Source organism: Equus caballus, chromosome 8 (assembly GCF_041296265.1).
Source record: "Equus caballus isolate H_3958 breed thoroughbred chromosome 8, TB-T2T, whole genome shotgun sequence".
NCBI classification, from domain to species: domain Eukaryota; kingdom Metazoa; phylum Chordata; class Mammalia; order Perissodactyla; family Equidae; genus Equus; species Equus caballus.
In genome coordinates, this window is record NC_091691.1 from 24,195,788 (window position 1) to 24,213,413 (window position 17,626).

At 41.4% G+C, this 17,626-nt stretch overlaps 1 protein-coding gene and 1 long non-coding RNA gene across 3 annotated transcripts in view; one reads left to right on the forward strand and one right to left on the reverse strand.

Annotated features, from left to right (window-relative positions):
• ANAPC5 (anaphase promoting complex subunit 5) overlaps positions 1-15,125 on the reverse strand; it is a 38,333-nt gene extending 23,208 nt beyond the window's left edge. Inside the window, exons 1-6 of one of the 2 annotated variants that reach the window (XM_001495879.6) lie at positions 14,687-15,125; positions 11,883-11,962; positions 11,312-11,421; positions 10,269-10,461; positions 3,933-3,999; positions 803-904 (exon numbers count right to left, since the gene is read on the reverse strand). In XM_001495879.6, coding sequence (XP_001495929.1) covers positions 803-904; positions 3,933-3,999; positions 10,269-10,461; positions 11,312-11,421; positions 11,883-11,962; positions 14,687-14,893 — 759 coding nt within the window. In that variant the 5' untranslated portion in view covers positions 14,894-15,125. The remainder of the gene's footprint in view (positions 1-802; positions 905-3,932; positions 4,000-10,268; positions 10,462-11,311; positions 11,422-11,882; positions 11,963-14,686) is intronic. The other variant, XM_070220196.1, reaches the window with a different exon arrangement.
• Positions 15,095-16,662, forward strand: LOC111774657 (uncharacterized). Its single transcript, XR_002809745.2, has 2 exons — positions 15,095-15,518; positions 16,196-16,662. It is a non-coding gene; the product is annotated as an uncharacterized lncRNA (long non-coding RNA).
• The last annotated feature ends 964 nt before the right edge of the window (positions 16,663-17,626 follow it).

Here is a 17,626-nt window from a genome sequence, read left to right on the forward strand (position 1 = left end):
TATCTTGTTACTTTGACACTCTTTTCATTTTGTTTGATTCACTGTTAAACTTCCCTCCAGAAGGCAGATCACAGTTACTAAGAAGCAAAACAGACACATTTCTAGAGGTGAACAAAGTCAGACGTCAAATCCAGGTACTATTAAGGAAGTTTTCAAGGGGCCGGCCCAGTGGCGCGACGGTTAAGTGCGCATGTTCCGCTTTGGCGGCCCGGGGTTCAGCGGTTCAGATCCCAGGTGGGGACATGGCACCGATCATCAAGCCATGCTGTGGCAGGCATCCCACATAGAAAGTAGAGGAAGATGGGCACGGATGTTAGCTCAGAGCTAGTCCTCCTCAGCAAGAAAAGGAGGATTGGCAGATGTTAGCTCAGGGCTGATCTTCCTCAAAAAAAAAAAAAAAAGTTTTCAGGGTAAAAATCCAATAAGGATTTTTGAATTCTTATTGAATAATGAAATTACTTAAATTTAAAAAATAAAAACTGACTGAAGAAAGGAAAAGAAATTTTAGCCCCAAAACAAAAAAAAATCAGTCTATTCTAGTACTTCCCACCCAAAGTTCACATCAGACAGATGATGAATAAAGGGAACATCAATGGATTGAAGAAATTCCCATTGGCCCGGGGATGAGGGGGGGGAGGGAAAAAGCTTTGCAACCTAGGCTGAGTTGTTGACTTGCCAACAACGTGATTTCCCTCCAAGAACCTGAGCCAATGGACCAGTCCTCATTTGCAGGGCTGCTCAATATGAAGAGGAGTCTCATCGTTGCTTTCCAACTCCACAATAAATTCTGGGAAAAACTCACCGCTTCGGCAAAATCAGGATTAAATTTCAACAAGTTGTTCAATTCTTTCTGCAAAGAAGCTGGAGTGAGGGCTTTAGTTTCATCATTCTTTAACAAAGAAGCCTAAAATTTAAAAATGACAATTCAGTAGAAAGAAAGGGCCAATAAACATGTGGAAATGAATTCTAAATAGCATCACCTGATTATTTTCTTTTCCATAGCTACTCTCCTCTTGACCATACAGAACACTTTTCCCTCTTCCTGAAACACAAGCCTCCCAACCACCACACACTTCCCCCATGCAAACTCCTGCTCATCCTTCAGGCCCCAATTTAGACTTCAGCCACCTGCTTCTACCACCTTGTAGACTGGGTCCCATATAAATGCCTACATGCTCCCATAGGCCCCTTGCACTAACCCTTCCTGGAGTACTTATCAAACTATACTAAAAGTGCTAGTCTAGGGGCCGGCCCCATGGCCAAGCAGTTAAAGCTCTGTGAGCTCTGCTTCAGTGGCCTGGGTTGGCAGGTTTGAATCCCTGGCACACACCTCCTCCACTCATCAGCCATGCTGTGGAGGCATCCCACATACAAAACTGAGGAAGACTGGCAGAGATGTTAGCTCAGGGCAAATCTTCCTCACCAAAAAAAAAAAAAAAAAAGTGCCAGTCTGACCCCATGCCAGACTGTAAGCACCCTCAGGGCAGGCAGTGTGTACGTCCAGCACTGCGAAGAGCCAGGCAGCACACAGTTGCCCTATTCTTGGTTATATGTTTCCTATGGATGATGCCAGCAACAACTATATAAAATACATAGAAAACTAGTTCCAAATTAATATAAGTACTTAACTGGGTTTTCAACCCTTCAATTTTACCTAGACACATTTTTCTTTATAAGTAATAAGTTCTAATTCTTTTTTTTTTTTTAAGACTGGCACCTGAGCTAACATCTGCTGCCAATCTTTTTCTTCTTTTTCTCCCCAAAGCCCCCCAGTAAACAGTTGTATATTCTAGTTGTAGATCCTTCTGGCTCTGCTACGTGGGATGCCACCTCAGCATGGCTTGATGAGCAGTGCTAGGTGCACGCTCAGGATCCAAACTGGTGAAACCCCAGCCCACCGAAGTAGAACATGCAAACTTAACCACTTGGGCACGGGGCCAGCCCCAAGTTCCAATTTTATTTTAATTAATTATATCATTAGAAGAAGATTCCAAAAACATGGAAAAGTATACAGAAGAAAAAAAATCATCTGTAAACCTCCACCCAGAAATAACACTATTAATACATTAGTGTATCTTATTCCAGCCTTTCTTCTACGTGTGTGTATACAGATATGTATATGTGTGTATATATATATATATTTACTATATTTTTAATAAAACTAGAATATGATATGTAATTTTACTTGCTGCTCTTTTAATATAAACTTTCTCTCAAAGTCTTTGAAAATATGATTTTTAAAGCAAAACTATTAACCCTTTGTCGTTTTTATTGCAAATACTTTTTCACCTTTTGTTGTATGCCTTTTAATTTTGTTAAAACAGGTTCTGACATGCAGACGTTTTTAATTTTTATGCTGAAAAATCAAATGATCTTCTCCTACGTGTTTTCTCCCACAGCTTTTATGTTTAGAAAGTCTTTCCTCACATAGAGATCTGTTAAAAGTTAATACGTAGCTCCTTCCAGTCTAATTACAGCTTTCAATATTTACATTTAATCCTTTAATCTATCTGTAATGCTCCAAGGTGTGAGGATGAGGTGAGGACCCAGGTATATTTTCTCCTCAATAGTTAACCAATTGTCTACACGGGTCTTTCTAATCTGAAATTCATCTGCAGGGGCGATTCTATCACTTTTATCTAGGTTTAAACATTACAACTTTCTGTAGAAAGAAAATTAATGACAAAATTAGAGAAAACTAGAAAAGTAGAGCAAAAATCCAAATTCTATGCTGAAAACATGAGAGAAAAACGTTCACCTTATGTCACCAAGAAAAGGAAAAAGCAAGGCTCAAAAGCACGAGCAGGAAATGTATGGGGTGAAGTGTACTGATGTCTGCAACTTGAAATGCATCAAAAAATAAAATGAGGGGCTGGCCCGGTGGCGCAGAGGTTAAGTTCACACATTCTGCTTCTCTGCGGCCCAGGGTTCGCCGGTTCGGATCCCGGGTGCGGACATGGCACTGCTTGGCACGCCATGCTGTGGCAGGCGTCCCACATATAAAGTAGAGGAAGATGGGCAGAGATGTTAGCTCAGAGCCAGTCTTCCTCAGCAAAAACAGGAGGATTGACAGATGTTGGCTCAGGGCTGATCTTCCTCAAAAAAAAAATAATAAAATAAAATGAAACAGTGGCTAGATGCACAGATATATGATAAAAACAGAGCAAAATATTATAGAATCCAGGTGATGGGTATTCACTGTAGAATGCTTTTCAATTTTTCTTTTTGTGTTTTTTTTTAAGATTGGCACCTGAGCTAACGACTGTTGCCAATCTTTTTTTTTTTTCTGCCTTTTCTCCCCAAACCCCCCCAGTACACAGTTGTATATTTTAGTTGTGGGTCCTTCTAGTTGTGGCATGTGGGATGCCACTTCAGCACGGCCTAATGAGCAGTGCCATGTCTGTGCCCAGGATCCCAACCACCAAAACCCTGGGCTGCTGAAGCAGAGCATGAGAACTTAACCACTACACCAAGGGACCAGCCCCTTTCTTTCTGTTTGAAAATGTCCACAATAAGATGCTGGGAGAAGGGAAGTCGGTCTTCTAAATCATGTTTTTGGGCTGTCAGTCACACACCACTACTAAATGAACCTCCATTATAACTCTAACTGAAAAATACAATCACACACAAAATAGGAAGGAACACAACTACAACTGCATTGTTAGTGAAGAAAAGAGGACCGAGAGTAAGGAATAATGCAGATTCACTAATAAGCCTACTAACGTAACAGGCATATGTCATGACATGTAATGTCACAGAAAATATGTAGAAAACTAGTTCCAAATTAATATTAGTACTTAACTGGGTTTTAGATCCTTCAATTTTACCTAAATTTTTCTTTATCACTAATAAATTCTATTTTAATTCCTTATATCATTATAGAAAATTTTTAAAAGGATTAAAAAAAGTTCATGATAAATTACAAAACATACCTGTTGAGAAAGAAAAAATTCTGCTTGTTTTTGGGACAGAGGCCCACTGCAAGACACCTCCTCTTCTCTAGAAAAAATAAAATTAAAATAATAAAGAATTACACAATAGTGAAAATGGTAACGCTTACAAAGTCAAATACATTCTTCATCAGAGCAGTTCAAAACGAAATTCTCTCTTCACAGGAATAGAAAAAACATACTTAAAAAGTGATGTTGAATGACCTGCCAAAGTTCATGCAATATAATTACGGACAGACACAGATCTCAATTCTACACAGCTCCCAGCGTAATCTTTCTAAAATGCAAATCTATCATGCCAGCCCTGATTTAAAGCCCTTCAGTGGTATCCCATCACCTTCTAGAATAAAGCCCCTACTGTTTAGCAGGACAGCTGTGACGCTTCATGGTCGTCCTACCTTTCACGCTCTCCTCTGCCGTCTTTCTTAGCCACACTCCAGCCCTGATGAACTACGTACAGGTCTCCTGTCATGCCAAGATACCCCCCGCTGCTTCCTCGGCCTGCAGAGCCCATGGTCCCACCCACTGTTGGGCTGTTGTACACCCTCCACCATACAGGATTACCTCAAGTGGCATATCCTCCACGAATCTCTCCTGGCATTTCTCATTTGACCTCCCACTGTCTCCTAGAGATGCTTCTAACAGCACCTAGGCCTTGCCACATTTGGTGGTTCTCACTTGTATTTGTACATGAATACCCAGTCCATGCCCAGGCACACAGCACTCAGCGTTTGGGAAATGAATGAATGAAGAGGTTCTAACTCCTTGCTACAGATATAAGATGGTGCTGTATAGAGCATGTAGAGAGCAGGAAAAAGGGGCTTTACCTAAGAAAAAACCACTTGCCTAGAAGTTTAGATTACGCAGAATCAATAAAAAAGAAATGCGCTGATATAAATTGAGACTTGAGAAATCTATACATGCACAATACAAAACACTTATTTTGGGAGCAAAGCATGAATAATATCCTTTTGTCACATGACTCTAAAGAAATGGCTTCTCTATATAGGATTATGATAAGCATAATATCAATTTACTCATCAATAATATTTTTATAAGCATTCCTTGTCTAATACAGCAGTTCTCAAACTGTTTCGTGCAAACAGTATATAAATGGGTAGTCTAAAAGAAAAAAAATGCTTCTGAAGTTAAATTATTTAGCGAAAGCTGTATACTCTATTTTGCTTGGAGAGTCATGATGCACAGTAGAGAAATCCAATAGAAAGAAACTTTATTCACTTTTGTTTAATGTACCATTTACTAAACTCATTAGAACAAAGAATCCTTTCCTCACATCTCTCAAGAAGCACCAGTGTTCCACAGAACACACTTCGGGAAGAGCTGCTCTAATATTCTCTTGGTTTCACTGCTGATACAAGGCAGTGTATCAGATTCTGCAACTATCACAGCTGCCAAGGACCAGCCCTGAGTGACCTAGAGGGAAATGGAAAAAAAATGCACAGGCCAAGTTCTCAAATGGAAAACAGTTAAGGCAATAAAAGCCCTTTTCTCCTAACACAGCACTTAAAGAAAGTAAGCCCAAGGCTTGAAAGAAATACGGCTGCACACAAACAGGAGAGAGACGGATGAGAATCGGAATGAAACTGGATGCGCCTCTGCTGGCCCTATCCTCCTCTAAACTCCATGACGCTCACTGTTACCAATGCTTTATTTACTTACACCTTTTCCTAAAAAAAGACTTGAGGTATCTTATGATAAAGGACACAAAAGCAATAAAGTTAATAAAATAGAAAGAGAAAATCATAATCACCCAAAGTGGAATTGTTACAAATGAAGAGAAATACAGTTACTATAAATGAAGATTAAATTTGGCTCTGGCTTCCATGGTGGCAACCGATATGAACAAGCTTGGGAAGAGCAAGTAAAAATGCCATGGCCCAAACCACCCTTTACTCATTTCTCCTTTCCTTCCTCAGGTCCTCATAAATACCTGGAGAGAAAGTAACTCTTAAGAAGTCAGAGGTATTCAATTTAGGAACAGGGCTCAAGTATACCTTATTTATGAATCTAATTATCAGCTGAGACAGAATTTTAGACTTACTAGTGCTATATTGAAAGGGCATTTCCCCTGGGTCCATGGAAGGACTTTAAGGAGTCCAGGAACCTTGCAAAACTGCATCAAAAGCTTGCATGGATACGCTTTTTAACATGGAGGCAGAGCATGGCATTCATCACATCCCCAAAAGGAGTCTGGGAACTCTAAAGGGCTTAAATCACTATATTTGAAATTTTAAAAATATGATATAGGATTAATCAATCAACAACTTTTTTATTTTTTTTAGCACTTGTAATGCATAAAACACAAGTCTAGGTCCTGGAGGAAAATGCAATGTCTTAACAGGCTTATGGCCTTGGTGAGGGCTAAGCCCAGCCCAGGTGGAAAGATGGCAGTAAACAATAAATATCAATTACGAATATGATCTCTGCACTTAGAAAAGGGAGAATCACTCCAGCTGGAGACATAGGGAACTTGAAAGCTGGGAAGCAGTGGAGAAAATGATGAGGAAGGAAGGTGGCACTCCAGGAAAAGAAAACAAAAGACAGAATGGGGAAAGGCCTGGGAAAAGAGCGATACAAGCAGACCTGACTGGCTGGCGTAAAGGATCCAAGCAGAGAGACAGAAGACAAGGTCAGAGAGGTCAACTATGGATGGCCTCAAACCCAGGCTGGGAGACTTTGTGGAATCTGGAGATTTCTGAGCAGGGCAGTGAGAGGACAACAGCAGGGGAGGGGAGGGACTGAGACAGGGAACAGTTATTAAACATCCAAGGAGGCCACGAGGACCTGAGCCCTTTGGAGGTATGCAACCAGAGGGCATGATAGGCCCTCCTCTCCGACCTCATGTGCTCAAGCCACACTGTGCTCCGTCTGCCCCTCCAACGTGTCAGCTTGAACTGTCTTGGGCGCCCTGCGTCTGCAATGCACTCTGGCACCTCTTCCGGGCTGGCTCCTGCATCGCCTAGCTCCCAGGCTTACAGAGGCCTTCCCTGACAGCACCCCACAGTCATTCGCTATCCTTGTATCCCACTTCATTTCTTCACTGCACTGACACTCTCTGAAACTACATTACTTATTTATTTAGCTCCTCCCTATTATCTGACTGTCCCCACATAATTCTATGAGGACAGGGACTGTCCCCTTTTCGCTGACAGCACAGCCCCTAACATAGCGCCTGGCACACAGGAAGCACTCAGTAAGTACTGTTGACCAAATTAATGAATTTGAGAAATTTACATTAAATCACAGGCAAGTGAAGAAATACCAGAGAATTTCTACTCATGCTAGGTCTTTTTAGAAGCAAAGAGAAGATGCAGTTCCAGCCGCTTGCAGACTAGCAGTCCCCACTGGAAACTCACGTGATATAACCCTATAGGCCTGCTCTCTTTCCGCAGGACACAAACGATGCCACTTAGCAACAAGGAGCAGGTGAAAAGCTGAAGCTACATTTCAGTTTGCACTTTCTTCTGTAATTGGATTTTAAAAAACATCTGATAAACATTTTTTAACCAAATATTTACTTCCTCTCTTCTAAATTAACAGGTGGGTTCCCATTTTCAAATAGGAATAATTTCATTGTAGGAGGGGGGTTTGCAAGCTATTCAACGTGACTTTCCCCTTTCTAATTTTAATACAAATTCCTAAGGCAAGAAAAATAATTTCCCTGAAGAAAAGAGACCTAAAAACATTCCAATGACCAAAAAAACACAAAAAACAAAAAGACAAAGAACTAAAGCGAGACACTTATAACACAATAAAACACTAGAAAAGATCACAAAAAGAAAAAAATTAAATCTTCCTTTTTAAAAGAATCAAGAAATATATATACATGTCATAAAACTTTAAAAATCCTATAACAAGTAAAATCCTTTCTTTTTGAACAAAGAATTATAATACTTAACTAGAACTACACTTGAATAATACATTTCTTTCAATACAGTGATAAAATTCAGTTTACTAAATATACACTATTTTCTGAAATCATACACCTGAACAGTAAATACCAGATTACAGACAACTGAATTCTTAGAAGAGGATAAAAACAAAAAGATGCCATTAGACCTAATTAAACCAGATTAACTTAGGAGAAAGTCAAACCAAAATAAGTAAAGTCTGAATTTTAACATTTCTGAACAAGTATCATTCTGCTACTTTAAGTATATAAAGTAACTAGAACAAAGACTACACTGTTGCCTAAAAGAGAAATAATAGAAGAATAAGAGCAAATATTTGTTGAATGTCTACTACACACCAGGCACCAAACCCTCTATATGACATGGATTTATCACTTAATTTCACAACAGCCCTCTGAGGAGGTGATATGAGCCCCATTTTGCAGCACAGAGAGGATAAGTGACTTGCCCAAGGTCTCAGAGGGAATAAGTGGAGGAGCCAGAATTCAAACCCAGTGGTCTGACTCCAGAGCCAGACTCCTAACCCTGCACGGTACTGTCTTTCCACTAGATGAGAAGCATTTGTAAGCAGCTCTAAGTGTTACCGAATGGTACTACAACCTTCTTGCTCCCAGGAAGTGCTGAACAAATCCAGCAACAGTACAAAGGCCACTCACAGGAAGTGCATGGAGGCACTCAGTCTACACAGTCGTCCCCCACCTCCCAGGGGGTCAGGCAGTCTAAGGGCAGGCAGGGCTTCCTTCTCTTAGAGCTCTGAACGCAGTGTACTGTAATGGTCTGTTCACGTGTCAGTCTTCCTCACCACACTGGGCTCCTTGAGATCAGGGAATATGAAATACACACATACATGTTTTTCCCTCCAAGTAACAGTAGTTTATTTGGGAGGTGATCCCAGGTAACAGTTGGGGAGGGGAGAAATGAGACAGCAAAGGGGAGGAAGTCAGTAAAAAGTGTGTTAGGAGTCCAGTTACCAGTGTGGGCAATGGACTACATATTTTCATTCTCTGCATTCATTCATCCAACACATTTCACAGACACGTTCTAAGAGTCAGGCACTATAGTAAGCACCGACAAAAATCTGGTGAAACAAGTCAGAGAAGGGTCTTAGCTCTGAAGGGGTGTGAAGGCAGAGGAAGCAGATATAAATGAATAAGCAAATAGCGAGGAGAGCTATGAAGGAAATAAAGAAGCTAGAAGTATTTGGGATGGAGGTTACTTCAAGGAAGGCCTGTATGAGGACATGGGAGCTGAGATCTGAATGGCGAAAGAGAGCAAGCGAGGAGCTAGGCAAGAGAATTCCAGGCAACCTGAGGCAGAAATCAGCTTGGAGTATTCAAGAAACTGAAAGTGAGCCAGAGCAGTCAGACTACTGAGAGTGAAGGCAGAGCAGGGAGAAGCAGGCAGGGCAGACGACAGGAGCCCGGCCACATAGGCACCAAGACCATGGTAAGCCTGGATTTCTGTCTAAATTCCAAGGACAGTCAATGAGGCTTGGGGCAGAAGAGTGCGTGATTTACATATGTGAAGGTTCCCCTGGATGCTGCATGAAAAACAGACTGTAGGGAGACAAGAGTGGAGGCAAGGAGACCAGCTGGCTGGAGGCTGGAGCAGTCATCCAGTAAAGAGATTCGGTGCTTAGACTACGGGGGGAGCAGTGGCGATGGAGAGAATTGCACTAACTCCAAACAGACTGTGGAGGAAGGACTGCCTGTCGGGGTGAAGGAGAAGGAGGAACCAAGGACACTCCTAGGTTTTGAGCCTGAACAACGAGGTGAGAGTGGCACCACATCCCCAGTGCTTGAACTTTAGTAGGGATTTAATACATTTTCCCTGAATTAATCAACTGTTAATTCACTCAGATGTAATAAATGCTATGTGTCAGGGTCCCAGCAGAAAACAAATGGCACATTCAAATGGGGTAATTTGAGAAGAGTTTAATAAAGGACCACTTACAAAAATAGGAGCAGAGGATAGAGAAGCCCCAAGGGACAACACAGTCCCCCAGGGCTGGTAACAGTGGGGCACCTTAACATACCAGGCCTGGGAAATGTTCCTAGTTACTATACCTCAGAGGAGCACAGAGAGGATCACCTGACAGAAGCTGTGATCCTACAGTCAGCCCAACATGACCCCAAAGGAAGGGAGCCAGCGAATCAGCACGCTGACCTCACTCTCTTTGGCCCTCTGGATTTCCCACCAGTGCCTCCCAATCAGAAGTCAGAGGGCAAGGAGCCCACTGACGCAGCCTGTATAAGTCAACTTCCCAGATCTGGAGGGGCAAAACGATGACGGCCAGCACACGAACTCTGAACCAATGAGGATTTACTGTGCCCACACTGATGCTATTTTGCAGGAAAGGGATCCCTGTCAGAAAAACTCAAGTTACCTTATAGATACATCGAGCTCTTCTTTTTCCATTTTTCTTTCGCCCTCCTCTCTGCTGGTCAGTTCCATATCAGCATCCTCCACTGTCTTTTTCTCACCATTTTGGAAGTACTGTTGAAGGGCGGTGTACAGTTTAAACACTTGACTGAAAGAAAGCTTACTGTAGGCCAAGATCATGTGACGCAGAAATAAACCTACAAGATATGACACAGACAAGGTGAAGGCATTAACTGAGATCCAAGCTATACAAAGTTGATGACTATTTGTCACAATTCTTTCTTCAAAAGAATCAAAAAGAGACACTTGTGGTTGCTGTTCCCTCTATCTAGAATGCTCTTCCCCCATCCTTTACAAAGCTGATTTCCTCTTTTTATTCAAGGTTCAGTCCTATCACCTGCATAACCACTCTTTATCCATCCAATCTATTTTTTCATGGCTGTTGTAACTATCTGAAATTATCTTGTTTACTTTTTATCGTCTGGGCTCCCACTACCAGAGTGTAATCCCCACAGGACGAAGGTCTGTGTTTATCTTGTAAGTCCAGAGCCTGGCACAGAGGAGATCAATAAATAATGGATGTTGAATAACATAAAACTATCATGTGAAAAAAGCCATATGGATGGAGCATGGATGTAAAGATAACAGAAAAGCGTCAAGAAATTTCAGGTATGCCCTCGTCTTATAAACCGTATCAATGAGATACTCCTACTTACCTCTTTTCATAAAAGCTTAGTTGGTGACCCTGACTTAGAGCTGTACGAAGCAGACAAGTGATCCAGAGGACTGTGAGAAAGAGCTGAGAAGCCCTAAAAGCCTCAAGAACCACGCTAATACTGTGACGATTGTAGACGGAACAGAAGATGCTTCTCCACAAGACAACTATTTAAACATAGATCAAATTGGCAAGGCAATAAATACAAACTAAAACACGTCCAACATCCCCATTGTGTTTGTTCAGATATAGCAGAGTAAGGATAGATGTGATTTAGAAAGCTGCTCACTTTGATGAAAACATTGTCTGCTCTCCTCAGAAGAGCTTCATACCTACTACACTTGTTTTGTGAACCTCTGGTTCAGTTCCAGAAAAAGAATCTGAAAGGTCATCAAAAAATTGTTCCATGTCCTTCAGTTCGCCTTCAGCCATCAGTTTGATTCTAAATGAGAAAATTGAGATGTGTATTTTAGGAAGGCCCTTTGAACATCTTGCCACATTTCACATTCCACAATTATCTAAAATTATTTTAAAAGCAATTCAGAGATTCATAAAATGGCAGCACATAAAACAAACTTGATAATCCAAAATGTCACTCCTATATTCTGAAAAGTATCATTGACGACGTTTTCTTGATCAAAACATTTCTCAAAGCAACACATCAGCCAGTAAAAATGGAATTCTCCGCAACAAGTAAAAATAATGAGGTAGACCCACATAGAACACTAAATTTTGAAGCAGTATATTTAATGTTCTCTATTTTTAAAAACAAACAAACAAAGGTACTTTGGAAAACAACCTAGAATAATAAAGATATCTTTTTTAAGGAATTACTGGGTACTCTTTTCTAATTTTCAACTACTTTGACATCTTCTCATATATACAGAAGAAAATGAAGTTTACCTGATCTGTACAGAATTTGCCAGCTGAGGACAAGATTCTTCAATTAACTTGTATAGTTTAGACAGTGTGATATCCGGGCCCTGGGTAAAGGAGAGAGAGGAAGGTTACAGATAAATTTTAAAGAGTTGGAGATTGATAAACAGCTGCAAACATGAATTCACTTATCAACCCCACTGCTTTAACAACCATTCCAAACATGAAATCTCAAATCAGGAAAGGAAAAAAATCTATCTACATAAAATGCTAAAGTAATATTTTACATTTGCATAGTATTTCCCTTCATTGGCAGAATGGTTTAAAATTGAAAAAAAAAAAAAAAAAGGTATAGAATCTGTAGTCTGGGGATCCACTGTTCCTTCCTTCTTAGTTTTATAATCACGGCAAAGTTGTAGCCTCCCTGGGCCTTAGTTTCCTTCATCAGTAAAATGGAGATAATAATGACTATCTCTCTTGTTTGTGGCAAAGATTAAGTAAGATAATGAAAAGTGCTTTGTAAACTGGAAAACATTATACAAACACAGGTGTCCTATTTTTCATAAACATAATTCCATTTGATCCTTCCCAAAACCTTGTAAGGTAGGCAGACACACTACGTGCCTAAGTCCATAAGAGGTACCATTAGAGACAGAGAGTATGCAACCTCAGCCATCAAGAAGATTACACCTAGTTGAGGCTTAAAATTAAAAACTGAATCTTTTTTGGAGAGTAAGTTGACAGTATATATGCCAATTTCTGATGTGGATAACCCAGCAATTACACTTCTGGAAAAGGATGTTCAGCATGCATTGTTTGAAATGAAGAAAAGCTGAAAGGAACCTATAAATTTGTCAATAAAGAGTTTTTAATAAATTATAAATTTTAACATTAGTTAAAATGATGAGCTAAATTACATTTCTTTTCTTACTGTGGAATATAATGCAGCTGTTAAAAAGAATAAGGTATAGCTATTCAAAAGTGCCAACATGGAAAGATTTCAAGACTCATTAAGTGACAGGAGTAAGTGTAGAACAGAAGCAGAACTTACGTTTAAAAAAAGGCAAAATTAAAGTAGAAGGATACATGTATATATACTTATAATTATACGCATCTACCTATCTCTAGACACAAAAATATAGTAAAAGATCTAGAAAGATCCATTCTGAACTATTAACAAATAGTTGAACAAACGAACATTAACAGTGATAACCAGAGGTTAACTGTTCAGGGAACAGGACTGGAGAGCATGCAGAAGAACCATAACTTTTCACTTCATCGATTTGAAGTTTTTACAATGAATCTCTGTGTATTAGTTGAGTAGTTAGAAATCAGCTAATTTTTAAAGCCAAACAGTAAGTAAAGACATTGAGGTCTGGTTGAAACTTCACTAGACAAATTCTGTATGCACATTGATTACAACCATATAGTAGTCAGCCAGGCAAAGAACCAGACAGGAGAATCCAAGACAGAAAAACAACATGAGCAAAGGGAGAACAGTGTGTGAGTGAAGACACCAGAATTACTGTTTTGTTCCTTTTCTCTACTCATCAAATTTTTCAGTGTTATAACTTTCATTTGAATAACGGGGGAAAGGCACTTATAATAATAGCAATGTACACAGGACCAGGAGCTCCAAGTGAGAGACCTCATTCCTTTTATTTAACTAATTGGGGAAGCCACTTAACCTGTGTCCTCAGTACCCCTTCTCCTCCCAACAAATACAGGTGATGGATTTTTAAAAAGCCCTTTATAAACTATACTGAGTTGCAGATGTGCAACACTGGGTACAATTTTATTAGGTTTACCTCTTCATATCCCATAATTTGGGGGCCCAAGACCCCTGACCTTTGTTTCTGCCCCCACTGTTCCTCAATAGACACTTGCTCATCTTTCAAGCCCCAGATTAACACTACTCTTCCCCTAAGAAGTCCTCCCCATTCACCTGAGTACATCCATCCACCAGAAGGAGGGCATGTCACATTTCACTCATTCCACATATGAATGTACAGTACAGGCACTGTACTAGGCTTTGAGGAATACAAGGGTGAACAAAAATAGGACAAAGTACTGCCCTCATGGAGGTTAGTCTAGTAGGGGAGAGAGACATCAGCCATATAATCACGCAAATAAGTGGACAAACCACAACTGATATAAGGGGAGGTACATGCCCTACGAGAACACATTAAAATGAAAACTGCTGACACTGATTGAGAATTTACTATGTGCCACATACTGTTAAGTGCTTCCATGGATCTTCTAATTTAATACAGCCATTTCATGCCAGTTTCTATTATTGTTCCCATTTTAGAGAGAAAACAGAGACCTAAATAAGTTACGGGGCTTGTAAGCCCCATACAGCTGGTAAGTGGCAGAGCTACAACCTCAGTCTGCAAAATGAAATAAAACACGTAAAGTGCTTAGCACACAGTAGGGGTTCAATGTTCGCTGTTACTTTTATGTCATTACTAGTATTTATTACAGTCCTCCAGGGTACGGGGCCTCTATGATCCATCTGTGTCTCCCACGCTCAAGAGTACGTGTAGCCCCACTCTACAGGAGACGGAGGATCTGAGAAAATAACACTTCCCCCAGTCGCAGGCTGGGGCCAGATATGAACTTGCAAACAAAAACGCACGTGAAGCGCCTGGCCCGCCTTAAGCACTCATTGAGCGTCCGCTGGTGATATTCAGAATCTTTATTTTTTCGCGGTCCTGCAGCGGAGACTATCTGATGAACCGCCTGCCCCCAGGCCCAGGGAGCCGTCCGGCACAGCGCAGGTGCTCGGGCGGGGTTCGCTGGAGGAGCGGGCGCTGGCGGGGGCCCCTCACCTGCAGCAGCGGCAGGAGCAGCTGGTTGAGCCTCCGCCGCTCCATGAGGCTGACGGCGCCCTCGCCCGTGCGGCCCATCTCGTTGAGCAGCACGAGCACCGCGATCTTATACGGCGTCACCCAGTCCTTGATGCCGAACACGTTGGCGTGCACCACGCCATTGGTCATCATGGGATTGAAGTAGAGGCTCTCGTGCACGCTGGCCATGGCGCGCCCGACGAAGCCCCCGAGCCGGCCCCCAGCCGCCCACCGGGTTCCTGGTCAGGGCACACAACCGCCGCCCCTACGCCTCCACTCGCCAGCGCCGTATCCCAGGAAACCGGGCTCTTCGCGCTCGCGGCACGCCGTGGGCCAATCAGAGAACCAGAGCTGAGCACCTGGGAGGGCTACAGCCAATTAGAATGTCCAGGGGCACTGTGGAGGGTGGGGCAAAGGCGGTGCACCTAAAGACTGCGTCCCCACAGAAACTGTTGCGGAAGGAGAGCAGGTTCCCGGGCGACGTGGACTGGCATGGGTTGAAAAGGAGTCGACGCTTGGGGGCCAGGGCTGAAGGGTCCCGGGGGCTGTCCGTTTGTTCATTTAATTTGAAAGCAATTAAAATTGAATTTTAAAATGATTGTATTTAGAAGCAACGAAACTAAATTTACACCTTTAAAGTTTTTAGCCCATTATGTTAAGTTTTAACCTCGAGGTTTGGGAGTTTCAGTAAGTTCTTTAAATAATAAACATTTTTTTCTCAGGATTTCACAAATGCCGTTTGCAGATAACCAGATCAGGTTGCAAGTGGCCACGTATCCCAACGTGGAAAAGAAGATAGTATCACCTCCCTGTGGTGAGTCTCTGTTTCCTACCTAATAAACTACAAAATCCATAGTCTGGCATTCATAGCCCTCCAAAATCAATTCCTAGACAATATTTTCAATCCGATTTTTCACAACTTCCCTTCCATTCATCTGTACCTTTCCCAAGACACTTACTTCTCATAGCCTGAATTATTATTAATAGTGATCTGCCTAATCAGCTCTGTGGTTTAGGCAGCCACTAAGGCTTCCCTTGAACTTGGATCAGGCACAGTAGCAATGAAAAGTTTAAACTGGACGACCCATTAAGTCCTCTACTGTGCTACAATTTTATGACTTGTTATTTTTACTTTTATTTTTAAAAATTTTTATTCTGGTAAAAAACATAAAATTTATCATTTTAACCATTTAAAGTGTACAATTCAGTGGCATTAAGTACATTCACAATGATGTGCAACCTTCACTACTATCTACTACGAGAACTTTTTCGTCACCTCAAAAAGAAAACCCATGTACGTTAGCAATAACTCCCCATTCATCCTAGAATGATATTATGCGGTATTAGTAAGGTTTGGAGGAAACTGGCAGGTGACATACTACTGGAAGGCATGTAAGCTGATGTAGCCCTTAGAAGGATCCAGGCAGGAAATAGATGCCGCTCTAGATGTTTCAAAAAGAGGGAAATTAATACAGAGAATTGGCTCTACAGGTGATAGAAGACCTGAGAAGCCAAGTGGGACAGAGATTAGCAACAAGAAGATGCTACCACTCCCAGGACAGAAGGGACAAAGAAAAGAGGTGGTGACCAGAGCCCAGAAGCTGAAGTCACTGGGTGGGAAGTGGAGCTGCAGGAATGACACAGCCACTGCAGGAGGATGTTGCCTGAGAGAGAGGGCAAGAAGTACCGTGGCTTCTCTGTTTCTCTCACCCTCCAACCTCCCTCCAGAGGCTCCTATTAGTTCAACCCCGCCAATTGACTCAGGCGCTTGGAAAGGAAGGCTGCAAGCATCACCACTATCTAATTCCAGAACATTTTCATCACCCCAAAAAGAAACCCCACACCCATTAGCAGTCACTCCCTATTCCCGATCCCACCACCCTGTGGTAACTACTAATCTATTTTCTGTCTCTGTAGGTTTACATCTTCTGGATAGTTCGTATAAATGATTCATACAATGTGTGGTCTTCTGTGTTCATTTTGTGTGATGTTTCCAGCGTTCATCCATGTTGTAGTATGTATCAGTACTTCATTCCTTTTCATGGGTTAATAATATTCCACTGTATGCGTAGACTACATTTTGTTTATCTGTTCGTCTGTCAGTGGACATTGGGTTGTCTCCACCTTTTGGCTGTTGTGAATCATGCTTCTGTGAACATTCGTATACACATTTTTGTGTGAACATATGTTTTCAGTTCTGTTGGGTATATACCTAGGAGTGGAATTTCTGGGTCATATTGACTCTATATTTAACTTTTTGAGGAACTGCCAGTCTCTTTTCCACAGTGGCTGCACCATTTTACATTCCCATCAGCAATGCATGAGGGTAGCCTCTACGTTTTAACAAGGATCAGGAACCCAGCTTGCTATTTCATTATGAATCATGATTAGCAATGTCATGATTATTAAAAAAACTGAATAATTATCAAAGATGTTTAAGTTATTCTGAGTAATGGATGATGGCATTCATGATTTTATGTATCTCTGAACACTGTACAACCTAAGTAGAATTGTGCCAAGTACAACCAATTTTCCGCATTGCTCATTAGACAGTAGCTCACCAGCAGCTAAGTGCTGGCACATCATCTGCAGCTCCCACCACAGATGGGAAAGTGTCACAGGAGTGTCACAGAATGCATGCTTTACCTGCTAATCAGATGCAAAACTTGTGAAAATGAAAAACCTAACTGGTTTTTGTCCAATTCTAAGACATCATGTTAGAGGAAATAGATAATAGCGCTGATTGCTCTGAAAAAGGAAAATGTAATGTGTGAACCAGTTCTCCAGTGTGCGTGCATAAACACTCTCTTTTGATAATTTGAGAAAATCCAGCTGAGAGAGAAGAAAATATCTCCTATTGAGTAAAATGAGCGCTGACTTTGAGAGAGTCATGCAGAGTCTCGGGGCCCAATCAATACGAAA